This window comes from Salmo trutta, chromosome 13, assembly GCF_901001165.1.
Source record: "Salmo trutta chromosome 13, fSalTru1.1, whole genome shotgun sequence".
NCBI classification, from domain to species: Eukaryota; Metazoa; Chordata; class Actinopteri; order Salmoniformes; family Salmonidae; genus Salmo; species Salmo trutta.
In genome coordinates this window covers 71021417-71043769 of record NC_042969.1, presented here as the reverse complement: position 1 = coordinate 71043769, position 22353 = coordinate 71021417, and the positions used below count along the sequence as shown (strand labels likewise).

The 22353-nt window shown below is 43.0% G+C and overlaps 1 protein-coding gene across 1 annotated transcript in view; it reads left to right on the top strand.

Moving 5' to 3' along the window:
- The first annotated feature begins 2230 nt into the window (after nt 1-2230).
- LOC115206461 (tsukushin-like) overlaps nt 2231-22353 on the top strand; it is a 30230-nt gene continuing 10107 nt past the window's right edge. The window contains exon 1 of the mRNA XM_029773493.1: nt 2231-2461. Within this exon, the coding sequence (XP_029629353.1) occupies nt 2453-2461 (9 nt within the window). The 5' untranslated portion in view covers nt 2231-2452. The remainder of the gene's footprint in view (nt 2462-22353) is intronic.

Genomic DNA, 22353 nt, shown 5'->3' with positions numbered 1-22353 from the left:
TGCATGGTCTGTCTTACTTCATGGAAAATAGTAATATAACATTTGTGGGTCCTAGAGGGACCCCATTTGAGCCAATTAGCAGTAATTTTGACTCAAACATTCAATAGATTGAGCCAGAATCCTTATTTTTTTTTGCACAACATCAATATACAGCTTCAAAGTATGTTTCAAACCATCATGTCAATTACATTGCCCACCAGTCCATAGTTCTGGTGGTGGTTACATTTCTCCAGCCCCATCCCTCAGCTGGAGTAACTTTTTATCATCTGTAACAAGCATCCCCATCCATACAGATTCTGATAACATAATTAGCTACACAAGGGGCTCATTCTCTGAATATCACCTAATAAATTAAAGGATTCCAAAATCATACGGTTCTCTATGGAACTATTCTAACTCTTCCAGTCATTTACTGCCAAATAGAAGGTGACAGATGGGGAGGAAGGGATATTTTAGGACTGTTACTGCCTATGTTTTCTGAGGACAGTCAGCAAATTATTTATCCTTGAAACAAATTCTGCATACAAATTGATGTAGTACCCAAACTGTTTGTGGCAACCTTTTAATCTCGACTTCAGCTGTTTTCTTTTTACAGACCTGAACAAGTCCAGTTAGAGGAGAGGTGCGGCCAGGTTCCAGAATTCTTCTGACAAGAGGACCACTTCTGTGAAAAAAAAGGAGAGGGAAGCCCACAGTTGAAAAGACATTGTATTGTTTTCTCTCTCCACTTCAGTGTTTTTCATACCTGCCTCTTCATTTTTGTGTGTGTGTGTGTGTGTTGTGGCCCACTCTCTCATTATACTGTGAAAACAATTAATTAATGTAGCCCAGAACCCACAGATGAACAGCGTCACGCCCAATATTGTGCAGCAATATTGGCCTTTTCTTCCTCTTAAAGCTTTGTTAACACCCAGTGCCCCTGTTGCTGTTTGTCTACATCAACAATTTGTTAGTTGCTATGAATGGCCTTCATCACCACATTGAGGCTGCAGTAGATATAAAGAACTAAAAGCATGGACTCCATTAGTTGGCATTATTGGGGACATTTCCCATTAACCAAACTAAATATCTTGCCTTTTATTACTTAGATTTCCTAAATGCCATCTTGAGAGTTAGGCTACGTAACATTGTTAAATTCTGTTAGGCATACCCTTAGGCATTCTAGTGTTTCTAGATAGATAATAGATACAGTAGGCTATTTGGGGTTTCACATTTCATTAACAGCCACATTTTCCCTAAGGTGTGCAAGCGCAAAAATATTCTAAATTTTATTTAGCCAAAAGGGCTATGTTTCCTAAAGTAGAACCCAATCATGTTGAGTAAAAACAGATGTCCTATAGAGTACCACAGTATGAGTCATAATACCCATAAAAACCAGCGGTCAAACAGGGAAATGATTCCAATCGTTTTTCCGCCGTTCATTTTTCCGATAGGGGATTTTAGAAACACTTCAATAAGGGCTGTTTCATGTAGTCTTACCCTGGCGTGAAGTTTTGATAACTGTAAATCTCTCTAGAAGAAGGTGACTTATCAAAATATATGCCTGTATTTCCCCCACCAAAAATGAAACACTAATTAGCTGCTAATGTGGCTATCACAAAGAACTACAAATGCCATGATGATCTGGACGAGACTGCTGAATCAAGATAAAGATAACTCTCTCTGGATTAACTATCTAATGTTAGCTAAATGTAGTAATTAAGAAATGTCTACATTTCTTTAAATGGACAATTCTGTGAAGTCTTGTGCAAGTTTAAAATTGACATAATACCTGTTAGCAAAGGTGCCAGCTAGAGATGATGTGCAGGAGCTTGCAGGGATTTATAGAGTTTGCATTATGTCTACTTTGATACAAATTAGCATTTTCGAATCAGAGTAAATGGAGCCAAATATATTGATATAAGTCCCCTTGTCCGAGTGAGATTTACATGGTTATCAACGCCTACACGAAACACAGCCTTTATTTTAATGCCCAATGTGAAAAATGAATGGTGGGTGAACGATTGGAACCATTTCCGTGTTTGACGCTAGGTTCTATGGGTATTATGACACTTCCACTGTGGGGCTCTATTGCATAACATTCTGTATATCTGTAACAATGGAATAATTTCATGTCGGTCCTTGCACCAGTCTCGCCACTAGAGCGCGCACCGTTCGTAACCAACATCAAAAGTGATTAGAAAAAGACAGGGGTGCTGAAGGAAACCTATCCGGACTTCAGTGCTCTGCGAAGAAGTTGGGGGGAGTCTCGTCTCGACCTCCAATCAGAATAGCTAGTCGCAGCACTGACAGTTAATATAAAACCGCAAGACATCTCTCTAGCTTGCCTGAACCACACAATGATATGGGACTAATAAAAATGGGAGCGGAGGTTGAGTCTCATCCAGGATTCCTTGGCGCTGTGAACTAAACTGGATTATCCAGGCGAGCCAACTATCTAAATTCCTATTTGATGGTCAAGGTATGTCTGAAAATGTGTGAGCAAGTTAGAAGAATAACCCTTATTATCAACGGTATTTTAGAGTTTTCTTTGGATTTCAAGGTTTTCAAGCCTCGGAACGACGTAGGTCAGATCATATTTCTGATTTCTCAGAAAAACTGCGCTCCTCCTCATAGGCTATTAGGCTCAAATTGTACATATTTAATTACAATTATAATCATATTGCTACTTTATATTTTAAACCCCTGAAAACCATTACTTATTCACAGGCCAAATGCGTAAACTTGGTTGGGTGATGTGCTTCAGAAAGTGACAAATCGAGTGATGATTGACAGAGGAAGGTGGCGGGACTTGGTAGATGTCTGGTAGATATGAGATTTGATTCATTTCTCACGGATGAGTTTGACAGTCTCAGAAAAGTCGGTAGGCTGCAAGGTAAGGCTCGGTTTGCCACGGCTACAGGAAATGTGATTTCCAGCGGAAAACGAAGTTAATTTGCTAGCCTTGTATTACTCGTATTACTCCTCCATTTCATATTGCGTTTAAGTACTAAAGCATTTTTTTCTTGAAAGTGTCATGTAGGCAGCCTATGTGGATATGCATGCATAGGGCTTTGAGTCAGACTTTATCTAAAGAATGCAAGGAAGACATTGCCATGGCTTTACGATTATTATGGCAAACACGTGAAACGTCACTCTAAAATCTAATGTTGAGATAATGTCAAGCCATGTGTATAGAATATGGGTATAGCTAAATCACAACTACCATCCACGGGGGACGCACCCATGCACCATGCTTGTATTCCTTTATTCCAAATGAATGTGAAAGATAGACACCATCTGAACTATGAAATTAAGTGTCTGAAATGATGACATTAGTGCCCATCGTTTCCATTCATATGGGGTTGAGTCAGGTAGCTAGATATTCAAAACAGATGGTGTGGAACTCATCTTAAGACCACTTTTGAAGTTTTAACACGCTATGTAAACTCTAACCATACACTGACAGCACAGACAGATAGACAGTGCTATCAGTGCAATAGTTCAACCATATTAATCATGGCAAATGAGGACTTACTTGTTGTTGTCCTGATGAGCCTAGCCTATACTGTTTTCTGCACTACTTCAAGTTCACATTAAACGTGGCTCTTCTTAATGTCATGCATTAATTTGTCTTAAATGGATTAGCGTGCCCGTGTAGCGTGGTTCGTTCTGCGTTGTGTACTTTTAATTAGGACACTGCCACAACTGGAATTGTGATGGTTGAATCATGTTTATTCGACCTGCACACGAAGAGACAACACACAATATGTTAGCCCTCGGTGCAGCCACAGCTCTCGGGCACCTTGCTAGTTGAAGGTCCGGCAAAAGAGAACGATAAAAGGGTACATAAGTACGGATAACCCGCGATGGACCAAACCAAAATATACAAACTTTTACAATTAGGTGTATTTACAATATAGATATCAAAAAATGTTTGTACACCGAAAAATAACATTAACTATGCTGCTGTAATTAAATAACGAAAACACATTGAATTATTGTTATTAACATATTAACATCCCCTCTTGACCTGGCCTACTTGAACTGTCCTTGCGTGCAACTTGGTGCATAATCTAGGGGAACAACATCACTCTACTACATTCACCCCCACTGTTTTACACTAGATTATAGGCACAAAACACATTACCTCGACGGTAACAAAGCAAAGAAAGAAAAAAAATATATATTCACACCCACAGAGCGACGGAATAACCCAGTGTAGTCCCTTAAGTCTAGACCCACAAATGGTCGATCAGCTGGAAAGCTATCCCGCGAAGGATTAGGAAAAATAAGAGGTAGCTAATCCCTTATTCAACTGTTTTCAAAAAATGCCAAATGCATTTTATGCTGATGAACTACACACAAAGTTACATGAATTGTCAAAAATATTAGACCAACCCACAAATCACTCTAAGACCAAGTTAGATTACCATATACACACAAAAAAAGAAAAGGTAGGCAATATCCTACCGTCACTGAGAAACCAAGAACGGTTTAATTTCCTGTGTTGACATAGTTTGGATTAGCCTATTCACTGGCTTAATAAATCTACCTAGTCTAGTCCGAACACCCTCACCCAAAAACCTAGCAGGAAAGTCACGGACAGCACTAACCGTGCTCAGAGGTCTAACCTCAGGTTTGGGAATACTACAACTCGGGCCTATCCGGAGCCAGCACACTTTCAGTTACAGACTCAACACTAGTAGTGTCAGACGACTGATCAGAATCCTGGTAGATTGCCACAGACCACACTGACAAAGCATCTTCAACCAAGTTAACATCTGTCACAGCACCATCCCCACTGAATGGAGTTTCGCCATCAGAACTCTTGTAGGCTTTGGGGATCTCTCTCTGGTCCACTTCTACTGAGCACACCTCACTCAAAGGGACTTCATATGGCCGTTCCACTTCACTTCCATCAACTGGGACTTCACCATCCTCTTGGAATATCCTCCCAGAAGACTCAGGAAGGCTTGCTACCCAGTGGACAGTCCTTGCGTCACTCCCATCCATTTTGCTGGACGCTGCAGACATCTCAGAGAACACGTCACCACTCGATAGATATCCGTGACTCTCAGGTTCCTCCCATGAAGGCAAAGGCAGAAAGTTGACTGGCATAATCAGGTTCCTATGCACCGTCTTGATGCGTCCAGTGGTAGGGTGCTGTATACGATATGTGTTCAGTGAGCTGTTCTTCGCAACAACTATGTACACCGCACTGTCCCAGCGATCAGCCAGTTTCTTCTTGCCCCTCTCTCCCTTGTTAGCAAGTAGAACTCTGTCTCCCTTCTCCACCGAATGACCCTTCGACCGTCTGTTGTAGACCTCGGCTTGTCTCTTTTGTTGCTTACTTGCATGCTGCTGAGCCAATGTCATGGCTTCTCTCAGATCCTCACCCAAAGACTGGACATACTTATCCACATCGACCGTGTCCCCATCCAACAGCACACTTTCAAACATAACATCTACTGGCAGCCTAGGGGTGCGTCCAAACATCAAGAAGAAGGGTGGAAACCCAGTAGTCTCGTGAACAGTGCAGTTATAGGAGAATGTCAATGTGTTCAACATCTGAGGCCATTTAGCCTTGGACCTAGCTGGCAGAGCTCTAATCATCCCACCCAGCGTGCGATTTAGCCGTTCTGCTTGACCGTTCCCCATGGGATGATAAGGTGTGGTGTGGGACTTTCTAACACCAGATAACTGAAGTAATTCTGCAATAAGTGAACTTTCAAAGTTAGCACCCCTGTCAGAATGGATACAATCAGCGAACCCATAAACGCAGAAGAAATTATTCCAGAGAACACAAGCCACAGTCTTAGCAGACTGGTTTGGACACGCAAACGCACATGCCAGCTTAGTAAAGTGATCAGTCACTACTAACACATCAATAGACTTGTTGTGTGAATCTTCTGCAGTCCAGAAATCAATACACACAAGTTCCAAAGGTGCCGTTGTCACAATGGAGACAAGTGGAGCTCTTGCTTCAGGCTCAGGTGCTTTACTCAACACGCATCTCTTACAGTGGGCCACGTATTCCTTGACATCCTTTTCCATAGAGTCCCAGTAAAACCGCTGTCTCGTAAGCCACAATGTGCGCTGCTGACCCTGATGACCAGCATCATCATGAACTCCCTTCAACACAAGGCCTCTCAAAGACACAGGTACAACATACTGGAATATTTTCTTCTTACTCACTGGGTGTTTTGAGACACTACAGAATCCCTAACCGCGTGGTGAGTTTCCCCCACTGTCTTAGAGTATAAACTGTTTCATTAGCTTCAAGGACTCGCTCTCTCCTAGATGGGCGCCGGCCTCTATCTACAAAGAACATGACTCTGCTGATGACAGGATCCAGTGACTGGTTATCATACAGCTCCTTGTGTGTAAAGACAGGTAAATGGCTCTGACCCATGGACATCAACTTCTCAAGGTGCTGCGCATGTGAAATGGCCCTCACCGTGGCACCATCACCCCATCGGCGGTGAGCATAGAGGACAGCAGACACCTCTTCACAGGAAACCAACCCACTGACATCGTCTCCAGCTCTACTTAACTCACTCCCAGGAGCCATAGACGTTCCACAGCCAGCCTCGGGCTGTTCACAGGAGAGGCGGAACATGTCTTGAACATCATCCACTCGAAGACCTCTGGCTTCCTCCAGCAGGACATCATATGGAATTCTTGTCAGTCGGTGCAGAACTGTGGAGCGGACAAATGGCTCTCTGCTCAAAGCATCAGCAACGACATTCTTGGGACCTGGTATGTACTGGATATCAAAGTCAAAGGGTGCCAGCTTTGCAACCCATCTCTGCCCGCATGCATCAAGTCTCGGCTTTGTAAGAATATATTTGAGTGGATTGTTGTCGGTCCACACAGTAAACTTATGCCCTCGCAGCCAATGGCTGAATTTATCATGAATGGCCCATTTCATGGCTAGAAATTCCAGCCGGTGAGCAGGATACTTGGATTGTGCATGATTAAGAGATTTACTAGCAAAAGCTATTGGCCTGGCTATTGCCGTCCCATCTTGCACTTGGGATAGTACAGCTCCCAAACCACTAGTAGATGCATCCACAGAAAGTAAAAATGGCTGAGAAAAATCTGGATGAGCCAGCAGTGCCTGGTCAACTAGTGCCGATTTCAAAGCTTCAAAAGCGAGTTGACATTCGGCAGTCCAGTCTGCAGCAGTGAGCCTGCGAGAGGGACCAGGCCTCCTCCCACCCTTGCCTCTCCTAGGCTTCTTCTGACCTGTAGTTAGCTGAAACAATGGCCTAGCAACCATGGAACAATTCTCAATGTAGTGCTGATAGTATACTACCATACCAAGAAAATAACGGATTTTGCTAGGAGACGGAGTGACACCATCAGCTTCCATCATCTCGCTCTCAGTCACGTTCAAAATAGTTTGAACTTTAGCAGGGTCAGTGGCTACACCCTCCTGAGAAATGATGTGACCCAAAAACTTAACAGACCACCTCAAAAACTTGCACTTAGACGGAGACAGTTTAAGATTGTGCTCCTGCAACCGCTGAAAAACCATCTCAAGTCTCTGCAGACTCTCTTCCTCAGTCTTAGCAAAAACCATCAGATCATCCAAATAACAAAGGAGACTTAGAAAGTTTTGGTCACCAAAAATGGTCAGCATCATTCTCATAAACGTAGCCGGGCTGTTGCAGAGGCCCTGAGGCAACTGATTGTACTCGTGCAGACCTAAAGGAGAGGAAAAGGCAGTGTATTTCCTGTCCTCTTCATGCAGCAGCACGTTATAATACCCTGACGTCAAGTCCATTGTGCTGAAGAAGGCATTACCTCCCAGCACGGCCAGTACATCAGCCTGATGAGGCAGGGGATGAGCGTCCTTTACAGTGCGGGCATTTAACCACCTAAAGTCAGTACATAGGCGCAAATCCCCATTATTTTTCCATACCAGCACCAATGGTGAGGCATACTCACTGCTGGATTTTCTGACGATTTCCTTTTCCTCCATATCATCCAGTGTTTCCCTGAGTTTTTGGTAATGAGCTGGAGAAAGCCTACGATAAGGTAATCGAAATGGGCGGTCATCAGTCAGCCGTATGCGATGGCAGAACCCCTTTGCCTCACCACAATCTAGGCTGTCTAGAGAACACTGTGTCATACTTCCCAATTAAATTGACAAGTTTATCCTTCCAGAACTGTGAAACTGGACACTCCTCAGCAGACAGGCCTTGAAGTCCAAGATTGCTCAGTGTACTGTTGCCATGAACTACACTGCCACCAACTGAACTCTTAGCTGTCAGACTGCCGTGTGAGCTGTCACATTGAACTTTAGCCACGTTCTGGTAAGCTGCTTGCTGCTTGACATCATCAAAATCCTCTAATGCAATGCAAGGATACACATCCGCCACTTTAGCATTTCGTCTCAGGGTAACTGGTGATGTTGTTGGATTCACTATCTTCACAGGTAGCCATCCATCCCCCCACAGAGGCGTAACTACTCTCCCCACTAGTATGTGTCGATTCACACAACGAGACGTGCTGGGCTCGACAACAACAGTACTGCCCACAGAGAGTTTTGTCTTTGGGGGTAGGCGGCCCCACACTAGATGCTCACTCATGGGTTGGAGCGTTACTGCTCTCTTCAACTTAATGGTGCCTACTTTATCTGGGATAGAGTCTCCTCTCCATCTCTCCAGATTTGACAGGAGACGCAGGAAGTGGCTGTCATCGCACTGGCTAGAGGAACCTGGTGTACCCACCACCCGCCAGTAGCTGTCATTTGATTTGAACTGTCTAATCAAAGACTTCAACACATTAGTGCCCACAATGAGTTCATCAACCTGCCCATCTACAATAAGCACTGGGACTACATAGCTGAAACCATAAAGCTGAATTTTTAAATCACACATGCCCACTGGGCTAGTTTGCTTCCCACCACAACCCACCAGGATGATGTCTGAAGGAGCTAGAAAGTTCCCCTCTACCACTCCTGCCTCCCTCAACCGAGGTACAATATCTGCGGTCAGAGTAGTAGCCATGGACCCACTATCTAACATCCCCTTCAGCTCAACTTTATCCTGTACTAGCACGGAGGTGTAAAACAAACTGTCATTCTGCGCAATTCTCATTGTGTTGTGAAAAATGACTGTTGTTCTTGGGTACTGACTCACAAAAGTAAGAATAAACAGATTGGATATCATCATCAGTGGAGGAAAAATAAGACTGCCCCACATTGCCCTCCTCAGAATGGAGGCATTCTAGTTTTCCTGAGACCTGCCAGTCTGTCCACATCCAGGGCTCTGTCGCTGCCCAGCCTCACTACAGTCAAAGCTCATGTGGCCCGGAGAGAAGCACTTGAAGCACAGCTGGTGCATCTGACAGTGAGCTTTGGTCCAGTGATTAGTGCTTCCACAGACGGCGCACTCACGCTGACGTTTGTGGAACTGTTTACGGGGCCCTCTGTTCACAGACTGAGTATTGCTGACCAGAGCCTTCTCTAACAAAGTCAAAACCTTCTCTAATGTCTCACCCTCAGATATAGATGGTGCCTGGTCTGGTTCACGGCCACATTGAGAAAAGGATGACACCTTAGGTCTGTTCACAGGACCCACTCCCTCCTGGGGGGAGTCAGACGGCAGCCACCTGCTGTGAAAGTTGTGTTCTACATGCTTTACATTCCCTTAACAGTTCATCCAACTGATCCTGTACCTCACTGGCTGTCCAGTCACGAATGGGTTTGCTCTTGAACACTTGGGCCAACTCTTTATCAGGACAGTTGCGTACAAACATGACTGCCAACTCTGAGCACTCATTGGGTAGGGTCCTGCCCTCACTCACAAGGTACTGATTGGCTGCCTCTGCAGCTTTGTTAAGCCTAATCCAGAAATCTATTGGACCCTCATTAGCATATGGTTTGATTGAATAGAAATCAGCTAATGGCATACCTGAGCAGACAGTATCCCCAAAGTGTTGCTTGAGAACACTGAACACCGCCTTAACATCTGTGACAACAGGGTTGTTACGCATCCTGACTTTGGTCACATCCCGTGCCCTCCCCATGAGCCTAGACATCACCTCCCCAACATTCTCAGACCCAGTGTAACCCCTCTTCTCTAAGTAGATTCCCATTAACTCCTCCCACTCCAGGACAGAGTACTTATCTGAGCCATCACCCCTAAAGAAAGGTGGAGGACTAACATCGGACTTCACAACCAGATTCAGCTTGGACGCATCAATAAAGGTTGACCCACACTGCTCAGGCAGGGGAAACTGCTGGGGTTGGTGAGAAGGACAGGCAGGAGAAAGACTTGAAATCCCAGACTGCAGTAAACTTGCTCTGATTGGTTCAGAGATAGATTCACCTATCTGCTTAGTAATGTCACTAAGCTGACTCAGAGGTGTCGCATTATCACTGAGGACTGTGGATGATGGTACATCAAAAGACAGAGGTGGGATACCCTGGTCAGGTGGAACAAACAGCCTACCCCTCCCAGCGCTTGCAAACTCAGGACTAGCAAACGCTCTACTCCCAGGAGCTGACTGTACAATTGGCGTAAATGCAAGGACACCCCTCCCTCTACCCACACTCAAATCCCCAGCATAACTCAATCTATGGACTTGAGAATCTACCATGGCTCAACAGGGCACTAAAATACAATGTAATTTACTGCAATCAAATACAAAAAAAAATGCAATATACAAATTCATCAAAAACATACAAATAAGCACGAATACCTGTATCTAATGAATATGCTACACTCACATTCACTGTTTACAGTGTATATATTAGCTTACAGCAAACCATCAACAAATGCGCATGCGCAGGTCGAGCGCCTCAGCCACATGCACAGCTCCCGGGGGTCGGCTTGAGCTGACCAGTCGGCAGGTCACGGCACCAGTTTGTAGCGTGGTTCGTTCTGCGTTGTGTACTTTTAATTAGGACACTGCCACAACTGGAATTGTGATGGTTGAATCATGTTTATTCGACCTGCACACGAAGAGACAACACACAATATGTTAGCCCTCGGTGCAGTCACAGCTCTCGGGCACCTTGCTAGTTGAAGGTCCGGCAAAAGAGCGGGAACTGCATACATACATTCAGTGCCCAACAGCACACTATACAATATAATTAAAATGATATACAACATATTCGGAACAAAATAAAAGACATACCTGCACACGAAGAGACAACACACAATATGTTAGCCCTCGGTGCAGTCACAGCTCTCGGGCACCTGCGTGAGCACATAGCAACTCACTCAAACACGGTCCCAAATACTCCCGAGTTACAATAGGTACCCTAATTAGCGAGCTTGGTGAAAGTTGTTAACATAAATCTTTATAATTGTTCACATTGTAACAAGACCTATAGTTGCGTAACAGCACTTTATGTAACTTTACCACAGTTTTATATTGACAAATTGCGGCGCCAAGGACAACATACCTTGCTAGTTGAAGGTCCGGCAAAAGAGAACGATAAAAGGGTACGTAAGTACGGATAACCCGCGATGGACCAAACCAAAATATACAAACTTTTACAATTAGGTGTATTTACAATATAGATATCAAAAAATGTTTGTATACCGAAAAATAACATTAACTATGCTGCTGTAATTAAATAAAGAAAACACATTGAATTATTATTATTGTTATTAACTTATTAACATCCCCTCTTGACCTGGCCTACTTGAACTGTCCTTGCGTGCAACTTGGTGCATAATCTAGGGGAACAACATCACTCTACTACACCCGCACCATCTATCTCCTACTTACATTGTTTGTAGGCTTTGACTTTGGGATTAAGCTGGTAAAATACACTCTTAGAAAGAAAATGTGCTATCTACAACCTAAGAGCTGGCCCCATAAGAGAACCCTTTCAATGGTTCAATTTAGAACCTTTTTTATTTCCAGGTAGAACTCTTTCCACAGAGGGTTCTACCTAAAATCAAAAAGGGTTCTACCTGGAACCAAAAAGGGTTCTCCTATGGGGACAGCCGAATAACCCTTTTGGAACCCTTTTTTCTAAGAGTGTACTCTCCACCACATGGAGGATGCTTCTGAACTCTGATAGACCTGCTGTATGAGCAGCAGAGATCAGGTATGCGTTACTAATGAGGCTCAACCCATCCTCAGATGCCGGGACATCAAATTAAACTGAACAATAGCTGAAAATGCAGTAAAACATCCTTCCCAGTTCCCACACAGCATAACTTTGTATTACTCACATGTTGAGAGTTAAAGAATAAGGAAAGTCAGATGAAATGTACTGTGCATTCGGAAAGTATTCAGACCCCTTCACTTTTTCCACATTTTTTTACGTTACAGCCTTGTTCTAAAATGGATTCAATTATTTTTTCCCCTCATCAATCTACACACAATACCCCTAATGACAAAGCGAAACAGGTTTTTAGACATTTCTGCCATATGATAAAAAGTAGAAATAGCTTATGTACAGTACATAAGTATTCAGACCCTTTGCTATGAGACTCGAAATTGAGCTCAGGTGCATCCTGTTTCCATTGGTCACCCTTGAGATGTTTCTACAACTTGATTGGAGTCCACCTGTGGTAAATTCAATCGACTGGACATGGTTTGGAAAGGCACACCTGTCTATATAAGGTCCCAAAGTTGACAGTGCATGTCAGAGCAAAAACCAAGCCATGAGGTCAAAGGAATTGTCTGTAGAGCTCTGACACGGAACCCAAACCGGCTGCGCACGTGCACCATCGTGCGCTATCGTGTATCGATTTATTTTGTCCCCCTACACCAAACGAGATCACGACACGCAGGTTAAAATATCAAAACAAACTCTGAACCAATGACATTAATTTGGGGACAGGTCGAAAAGCATTAAACATGTATGGCAATTTAGCTAGTTAGCTTGCACTTGCTAGCTAATTTGTCCTATTTAGCTAGCTTGCTGTTGCTAGCTAATTTGTCCTGGGATATAAACATTGAGTTCTTATTTTACCTGAAATGCACAAGGTCTTCTACTCCGACAATTAATCCACACATAAAACAGCCAACTGAATCGTTTCTAGTCATCTCTCCTCCTTCCAGGCTTTTTCATCTTTGAACTTATATGGTGATTGGCATCTACACTTTTACCACGACAACCGGCAAAACATTTCGTCTTTCAATCACCCACGTGGGTATAACCAATGAGGAGATGGCACGTGGGTACCGACTTCTATAAACCAATGAGGAGATGGGAGAGGCAGGACTTTCAGCGCGATCTGCGTCAGAAATAGAAAGGAGTTCTATTTTAGCCCTTGGCATCGCAGACGCTCGTTGGCGCTCGCGAGCAGTGTGGGTGCAATAATTGAATAACATGGATTTCTAAATTTATTTTGCGATGCTCGCGCACGCGACCTGTGTGGGTGCAATAATTGAATAACATGGATTTCTACATTTATTTTGCGACACTCGCGCACGCGACCTATCCGGTCTGGTCAGCATGTGAGGATTGTTTTGAGGCACAGATCTGGGAAAGAGTACCAAAAAATGTGTGCTGTATTAAAGGTCCCCAAGAACACAGTGGCTTCCATCATTCTTAAATGAAAGAAGTTTGGAACCACCAAGACTCTTCCTAGAGCTGGCCGCCCGACTAAACTGAGCATCCGGGTCAAAAGGGCATGGTCAGGGAGATGACCAAGAACCCGATGGTCACTCTGACAGAGCTCCAGAGTTCCTCTGTGGGGATGGGAGAACCTTCCAGAAGGACAACCATCTCTGAAGCACTCCATCAATCAGGCCTTTATTGTAGAGTGGCCAGACAGAAGTCACTCCTCAGTGAAAGGCACATGACAGCCTGGTTGGAGTTTGTCAAAAGCCAACTAAAGGACTCTCAGACCATGAGAAACAAGATTCTCTGGTCTGATGAAACCAAGATTGAACGCTTTGGCCTGAATGCCAAGCGTCACGTCTGGAGGAAACCAGGCACCGCTCATCATCTGGCCAATAACATCCCCTACGGTGAAACATGATGGTGGTAGCATCATGCTCTAGGGATGTTTTTGAGCGGCAGGGACTAGGAGACTGGTCAGGATCGAGGGAAAGCTGGATGGAGGAAAGTTATAAGAGATACTTGATGAAAAACTGCTCCAGAGCGCTAAGGACCTCAATCTGGGACGAAGGTTCACCTTCCAATTGGACAACGACCCTGTTTAACACACTGCCCACACCGGACACGTTGAGTGCGAGAGCTTTGCAAAAATAAATGTACACATACAGTTGAAGTCGGAGGTTTACATACACTTAGGTTGGAGTCATTAAAACTTGTTTTTCAACCACTCCACAAATTTCTTGTTAACCTACTCAACAGCCAGTTGAATCCCGTGGCGCGTTATTCAAATACCTTATTTCAATTTCTCAAACATATGACTATTTTACAGCATTTTAAAGACAAGACTCTCGTTAATCTAACCACACTGTCCGATTTCAAAAAGGCTTTACAACGAAAGCAAAACATTAGATTATGTCAGCAGAGTACCCAGCCAGAAATAATCAGACACCCATTTTTCAAGCTAGCATATAATGTCACATAAACCCAAACCACAGCTAAATGCAGCACTAACCTTTGATGATCTTCATCAGATGACAATCTTAGGACATTATGTTATACAATACATGCATGTCTGTTCAATCAAGTTCATATTTATATAAAAAACCAGCTTTTTACATTAGCAGGTGACTAGCATGTGACTAGCATTCCCACCGAACACTTCCGGTGAATTTACTAAATTACTCACGATAAACGTTCACAAAAAACATAACAATTATTATAAGAATTATAGATACAGAACTCCTCTATGCACTCGATATAAAATAGCTTTTCGGTGAAAGCACATTTTGCAATATTCTAAGTAGATAGCCCTGTGATGCCGGGCTAGCTATTTAGACACCCAGCAAGTTTAGCATTCACCAAAGTCAGATTTACTATAAGAAAAATGTTATTACCTTTTGCTGTCTTCGTCAGAATGCACTCCCAGGACTTCTACTTCAATAACAAATGTTGGTTTGGTCCCAAATAATTGCGCATTTCGTGACAAAAAATTTCTAAATATTCCATTACCGTACTTCGAAGCATGTCAACCGCTGTTTAAAATCAATTTTTATGCCATTTTTCTCGTAAAAAAGCGATAATATTCCGACCGGCAAATCGTTTTTTATTACAAAGAGAGTGAAAGTAAAAGCATGCTATCCCCTCATGCACGAGCCTCATTCTAATGGCCCTCTGATAGAGCACTTGCCAAACGCGCTAGTGTGTTTCAGCCTGGGCCTGCCTCGATATCATTCAGCTTTTTCCCGGGTTCTGAGAGCCTATGGGAGCCGTAGGAAGTGTCACGTTACAGCAAAGATCCTCAGTCTTCAATAAAAAGAGCCAAGATGAACAAGAATTTGTCAGACCGGTCACTTCCTGTATGGAATCTTCTCAGGTTTTTGCCTGCCATATGAGTTCTGTTATACTCACAGACACCATTCAAACAGTTTTAGAAACTTTAGGGTGTTTTCTATCCAAAGCCAATAATTATATGCATATTCTAGTTACTGGGCAGGAGTAGTAACCAGATTAAATCGGGTACGTTTTTTATCCGGCCGTGTAAATACTGCCCCCTAGCCCTAATCGGTTAGGACATCTACTTTGTGCTTGACACAAGTAATTTTTCCAACAATTGTTTTCAGACAGATTATTTCACTTGTAATTCACTATCACAATTCCAGTGGGTCAGAAGTTTACATCCACTAAGTTGACTGTGCCTTTAAACAGCTTGGAAAATTCCAGAAAATTATGTCATGGCTTTAGAAGCTTCTGATAGGCAAATTGACATAATTTGACTCAATTGGAGGTGTACCTGTGGATGTATTTCAAGGCCTACCTTCAAACTCACTGCCTCTGTGCTTGACATCATGGGAAAATCAAAAGAAATCAGCCAAGACCTCAGAAAAGGAATTGTAGACCTCCACAAGTCTAGTTCATCCTTGGGAGCAATTTCCAAACGCCTGAAGGTACCACATTCATCTGTACAAATAATAGTACGCAAGCATAAACACCATGGGACCTCACAGCCGTCATACCGCTCAGGAAGGAGACGCGTTCTGTCTCCTAGAGATGAACGTACTATGGTGTGAAAAGTACCATTCAATCCCAGAATAACAGCAAAGGATCTTGTGAAGATGCTGGAGGAAACAGGTACAAAAGTATCTACAGTGACGGAAAAAAGTATTTGACCCCTCTGCAAAACATGACTTCGTACTTGGTGGCAAAACCCTTGTTGGCAATCACAGAGGTCAAACGTTTCTTGTAGTTGGCCACCAGGTTTGCACACATCTCAGGAGGGATTTTGTCCCACTCCTCTTTGCAGATCTTCTCCAAGTCATTAAGGTTTCGAGGCTGACATTTGACAACTCGAACCTTCAGCTCCCTCCACAGATTTTCTATGGGATTAAGGTCTGGAGACTGGCTAGGCCACTCCAGGACCTTAATGCGCTTCTTCTTGAGCCACTAATTTGTTGCCTTGGCTGTGTGTTTTGGATCATTGTCACACTGGAATACCCATCCACGACCCATTTTCAATGCCCTGGCTGAGGGAAGGAGGTTCTCACCCAAGATTTGACGGTACATGGCCCAGTCCATCGTCCCTTTGATGCGGTGAAGTTGTCCTGTCCCCTTAGCAGAAAAACACCCCCAAAGCATAATGTTTCCACCTCCATGTTTGACGGTGGGGATGGTGTTCTTGGGGTCATAGGCAGCATTCCTCCTCAAAAACAGCGAGTTGAGTTGATGCCAAAGAGCTCCATTTTGGTCTCATCTGACCACAACACTTTCACCCAGTTGTCCTCTGAATCATTCAGATGTTCATTGGCAAACTTCAGACGGGCATGTATATGTGCTTTCTTGAGCAGGGGGACTTTGTGGGCGCTGCAGGATTTCAGTCCTTCACGGCGTAGTGTGTTACCAATTGTTTTCTTGGTGACTATGGTCCCAGCTGCCTTGAGATCATTGACAAGATCCTCCCGTGTAGTTCTGGGCTGATTCCTCACCGTTCTCATGATCATTGCAACTCCACGAGGTGACATCTTGCATGGAGCCCCAGGCCGAGGGAGATTGACAGTTATTTTGTGTTTCTTCCATTTTGCGAATAATTGCACCAACTGTTGTCACCTTCTCACCAAGCTGCTTGGTGATGTTCTTGTAGCCCATTCCAGCCTTGTGTAGGTCTACAATCTTGTCCCTGACATCCTTGGAGAGCTCTTTGGTCTTGGCCTTGGTGGAGAGTTTGGAATCTGATTGATTGATTGCTTCTGTGGACAGGTGTCTTTTTTACAGGTAACAAACTGAGATTAGGAGCACACTCATAAAGGGAGTGCTCCTAATCTCAGTTTGTTACCTGTATAAAAGACACTTGGGAGACAGAATTCTTTCTGATTGAGAGGGGGTCAAATACTTATTTCCCTCATTAAAATGCAAATCAATTTATAACATTTTTGACATGCGTTTTTCTGGATTTAAATTTTTTTTTATAAACTGATCATTTCTTTGTCAGTGGGCAAACATGCAAAATCAGCAGGGGATCAAATACTTTTTTCCCTCACTGTATATCCACAGTAAAACGAGTCCTATATCGACATAACCTGAAAGGCCGCTCAGCAAGGAAGAAGCCAATGCTCCAAAACCGCCATAAAAAAGCCAGACTACGGTTTGCAACTGCACATGGGGATAAAGATCGTACTTTTTGGAGAAAAATCCTCTTGTCTGATGAAACACAAATAGAACTGTTTGGCTGTAATGACCATCGCTATGTTTGGAGGAATAAGGGGAGGCTTGCAAGCCGAAGAACACCATCCCAACCGTGAAGCACGAGGGTGGCAGCATCATGTTGTGGGGGTGCTTTGCTGCAGGAGGGACTGGTGCACTTCACACAATAGATGGCATCATGAGGGAGGAAAATTACGTGGATATATTGAAGCAATATCTCAAGACATCAGTCAGGAAGTTGAAGCTTGGTCGCAAATGGGTCTTCGAAATGGATAATGACCCCAAGCATACTTCCAAAGTTGTGGCAAAATGGCTAAAGGACAATAAAGTCAAGGTATTGAAGTGGCCATCACAAAGCCCTGACCTCAATCCTATAGAAAATTTGTGGGCAGAACTGAAAAAGCGTGTGTGAGCAAGGAGGCCTACAAACCTGACTGTTACACCAGCTCTGTCAGGAGGAATGGGACAAAATTCCCCCAACTTATTGATGGAAGCTTGTGGAAGGCTACCCAAAACGTGACCCAAGTTAAACAATATACAGGCAATTCTACCAAATACTAATTGAGTGAATGTAAACTTCTGAACCACTGGAATGTGATGAAAGAAATAAAAGCTTAAATAAATCATTCTCTCTACTATTGTTCTGACATTTCACATTCTTAAAATAAAGTGGTGATCCTAACTTTACTAAATCAGGGAATTTTTACTAGGATTAAATCTCAGGAATTGTGAAAACTGAGTTTAAATGTATTTGGCTAAGGTGTATGTAAACTTCCGACTTCAACTGTACATGTTATTCAATCATTCCACCCACACTGCTCGTGCACCCAATGAGTGTGCATTGCCAGGTGCTAAAATAGAAGTTCCTTCTGTTTTTGACGCAGAATGCGATGCAAGTCCTGCTTCTCCCATCTCCTCATTGGCTTTTTGAAGCATATACCCACATGCCGTCTCCTCATTGGTTATATGCACGTGGGTGATTGAAAGATGAACTGAGGTCAGTTGTGGTAATACACCTTATTATGAAAGTTAGTTGCCAATCGCCATATAAAGTCCAAAGACGAAAAAGCCTGGAAGGAGGAGAGATGACTAGAAATTATTCGGTTGACCGCTTTATGTGTGGATTAATTATTGAAGTAGAAGACCTTGTGCATTTCAGGTAAAATAACAACTCAATGTTTATATCCCAGGACAAATTAGCTAGCAACTGCAAGTTAGCTAGCTAATTTGCCATACATTTTTTATGCTTTTGGACCTGTCCCCAAATTAATATAATTGGTTCAGCGTTTGTTTTGATATTTCAACCTGCGTGTCGTGATCACGTTTGGTGTTGTGGGACAAAATCCATTTGCGCACAATGGCGTACACGGATGCATCCAGTTTGGACATGGGTAAGCACACAGCCAAGACAACGTAGGAGTGGCTTCTGGACAGGTCTCTGAATGTCCTTGAGTGCCCCAGCCAGAGCCCAGACTTGAACCCGATCAAACATCTCTGGAGAGACCTGAAAATATATGGGCAGCGACGCTCCCCATCGAAACTGACTGTAAGGACCAACGCCGGAGACGAGAAGCAGGTATGAGGAGTTGACATTTAATTAGGAACAGACAAAGAGCAAGACAGAAACAGTGTCAACACACGGATACACAATGACAAACAACAATCAATGCAGCAGTAGAGAACAGAGCTGGGGAACTGACAAATATAGGGGAGGTAATAAACAGGTGATTGAGTCCAGGTGAGTCCATTAATCGCTGATGCGCGTGACGGGGGAAAGGCAAGTGTGCGTAATGATGGTGGCAGGAGTTCACAATGCTGGGGAGCCTGGCGCAGGGAAGAGCGGGAGCTGGCGTGACACTGACAGAGCTTGAGAGGATCTGGAGAGAAGAATCGGAGAAACTCCTCAAATACAGGTGTGCCAAGCTTGTAGCGTCATACACAAGAAGACTCCAGGCTGTAATCGCTGCAAAAGGTGCTTCAACAAAGTACTGAGTAAAGGGTCTGAATACTTATGTAAATGTGATATTTAAAATAAAATAAAAAGTTTTGCTTTGTCATTATGGGGCATTGTGTGTAGATTGATGAGGAGAGAAAAAAATAGATTTAATCAACTATAGAATAAGGCTGTAACGTAACAAAATGTGGAAGAAGGTAAGGGGTCTGAATACTTTCCAAATGCACTGTATATGGTGTATTACGAGGATATAAGAGTGTTGAAATATAAGATCCTAAAAGTGAGATGTGTTTGGCCTATAATTTCCCATAAGGAGAGTTGAGGCGCGAACAGCCGTAGTTGTCATGTAATTATAGTGGTAAATGTTGGGCTGATTTGAAGTCTGGGCTAACAGTCATTTACTGTTTGCTGTAATTTATTGGTGAAAGGATATGAGAAACACCTGGTGTGGAAATGTTCACGGCTCCCAGTAAAAGAGCAGCAGATGTATTCATGGATAACATACATGGACAATGAAGAGAGAGGGAAAGACACTAGCTGCACCAATGTAGTAGACTAGACTTCTAAACTAAATGAGCACTTAGTTTTAGCCACAGATTCCCACTGCATGGCTTTAGTCTGCCCCCTCATCAGTTTTCTAATAAAGCCATTCACTCAGGGTGTAGTCGGTGTCTGGGGAGGATGGAGGAGGATGATTTCCTGTTAAAATAATAGTTTTTATTAAAAGGAAAACATGGGTAGTAAAAGTTCATCCAGTGTTGTGAAAACACAACCTCATGAAAGATATATACCTTATCTTGGATTTGTGTGAAGTCAGTAGTGATGCACTGATATGCCATTTTTTGCCGATACCGATATCCAACATTTTCCTTGCCCCCCAAAAAACGATACCGATATTTACAATTTTTGTGACCTTTTTAAGCATTCTAGTACAGTTAAATAGTTAACACACACACATGGACACAGCGGTTTAAGGCACTGCATCTCAGTGCAAGAGGGGTCACTACAGTCCCTGGTTCGAATCCAGGTTGTATCACATCCGGCCGTGATTGGGAGTCCCATAGGGTGGCGCAACAATTGGCCTAGCGTCGTCCGGGCCGTCATTGTAAATATGTATTTGTTCTTAGCTGACTTGCCTAGTTAAATAAAGGTTACACACACACACACACACAAACACACACCACACTGACCAAAAAGTTATTTGTTCCCATTTACATATGTCCAAATTACCAGCAAAACATAATCAAAACCTATTTCTTTCACTTACTTGCTGTGCTGTTTCGTTGTTCATTTGATCAGTCATTTCATTCTCAACCAGGATTTCTATGGAACGTCATTTGGGTCGTTGCGTGTCAATTTTTTTTTTTTTGACGTGTCAAATAAGCTTGTTGACCAATCAGGACCTGAATATGACTGCACGTCACATAATAATTTAACACGCTCATACATTTTTTACGTAGTTATTACACATTGATTACACTATAACTCGTATTTCATACGTCACAACGATTCATGGATACGTATGCTATTATGCTGGTAAAGTTGTCTCGCGCACCTACAGTGCTGGTCATAAAAAAAAAGCTAGCTAGCTCATGGATGCAAACAATGTTCTTCCCCAATAACATAGCATAACGACATCATCTGTTTCATTAGCTATAGTTAGCTAGCTAACTATATAGCTAGGTGTCATCTAAAATAACCCTAATTTATATATTTTTATTCGATTAACGGTGGTTGGACCTATCTATGTGAAGCTAGCCATAATAAGGATTAGCCACAACTGTGGACTTTGCGGTTAGCCTTCAAAATAAAAGTTTTGCATAATTCTACTATTTGTATTCATTTGCATCACTGTCAATGACATACCTTTATTTTGAAGGAAAACCGCAAATTCCACTTGTGCCTAATCCTTAGTGTAGCTAGCTTCACAACACATAACCCAGTCCGGTCGAGCCTCACTAGCCAGATGAAGCTAGCTGGCTGCTTATAACGTTAGCTTTGGGCAACAGGGTTAAGTAGCTGGCAAGTGTCGTGGAAGTAAACAGTCAATCATATTTATCAAATCCCGGAGCCTGTGAGTTCAATTAGACTTTTATTACAATGTGACAAAAGCCGAGCTGGTTCGTGAAGCAACTCCCTTTCCAGTCTTGATACATACTTCTTATACATTTTTCCTCCTTACGTCTTCCCTTCTGGCATTTAGCTACCGTTATCTTATTGCCTTGAACTAATTTTTATTTGGTTTCACATTGGGGCATGGAAACTGCAGAGCAGGGGTTGTTAAACTTTTTCAGCTTGGGACCCAAATTAGAAATTCTGTGTTTTCCTGGGACCCAAGCTTAGGATCATGTGGAACTATACGTAAATATTGGTACATTTCATTTGCGTTATGCCTAAAACTAATGCAGTATAGACAAAAACAAATAACAATGAAATGAAATAGCCATATAAATAGCTAGTCATGTTTATTTCCCCCATTAAAAACTCTTACATATCTGTCTAGGTTGGAACAGAACAGGGTCATTGTCCATTTGGAAGACCCATTTGCGACCAAGCTTTATCTTCCTGACTGATGTCTTGAGATGTTGCTTCAATATACACTGCTCAAAAAAATAAAGGGAACACTTAAACAACACAATGTAACTCTAAGTCAATCACACTTCTGTGAAATCAAACTGTC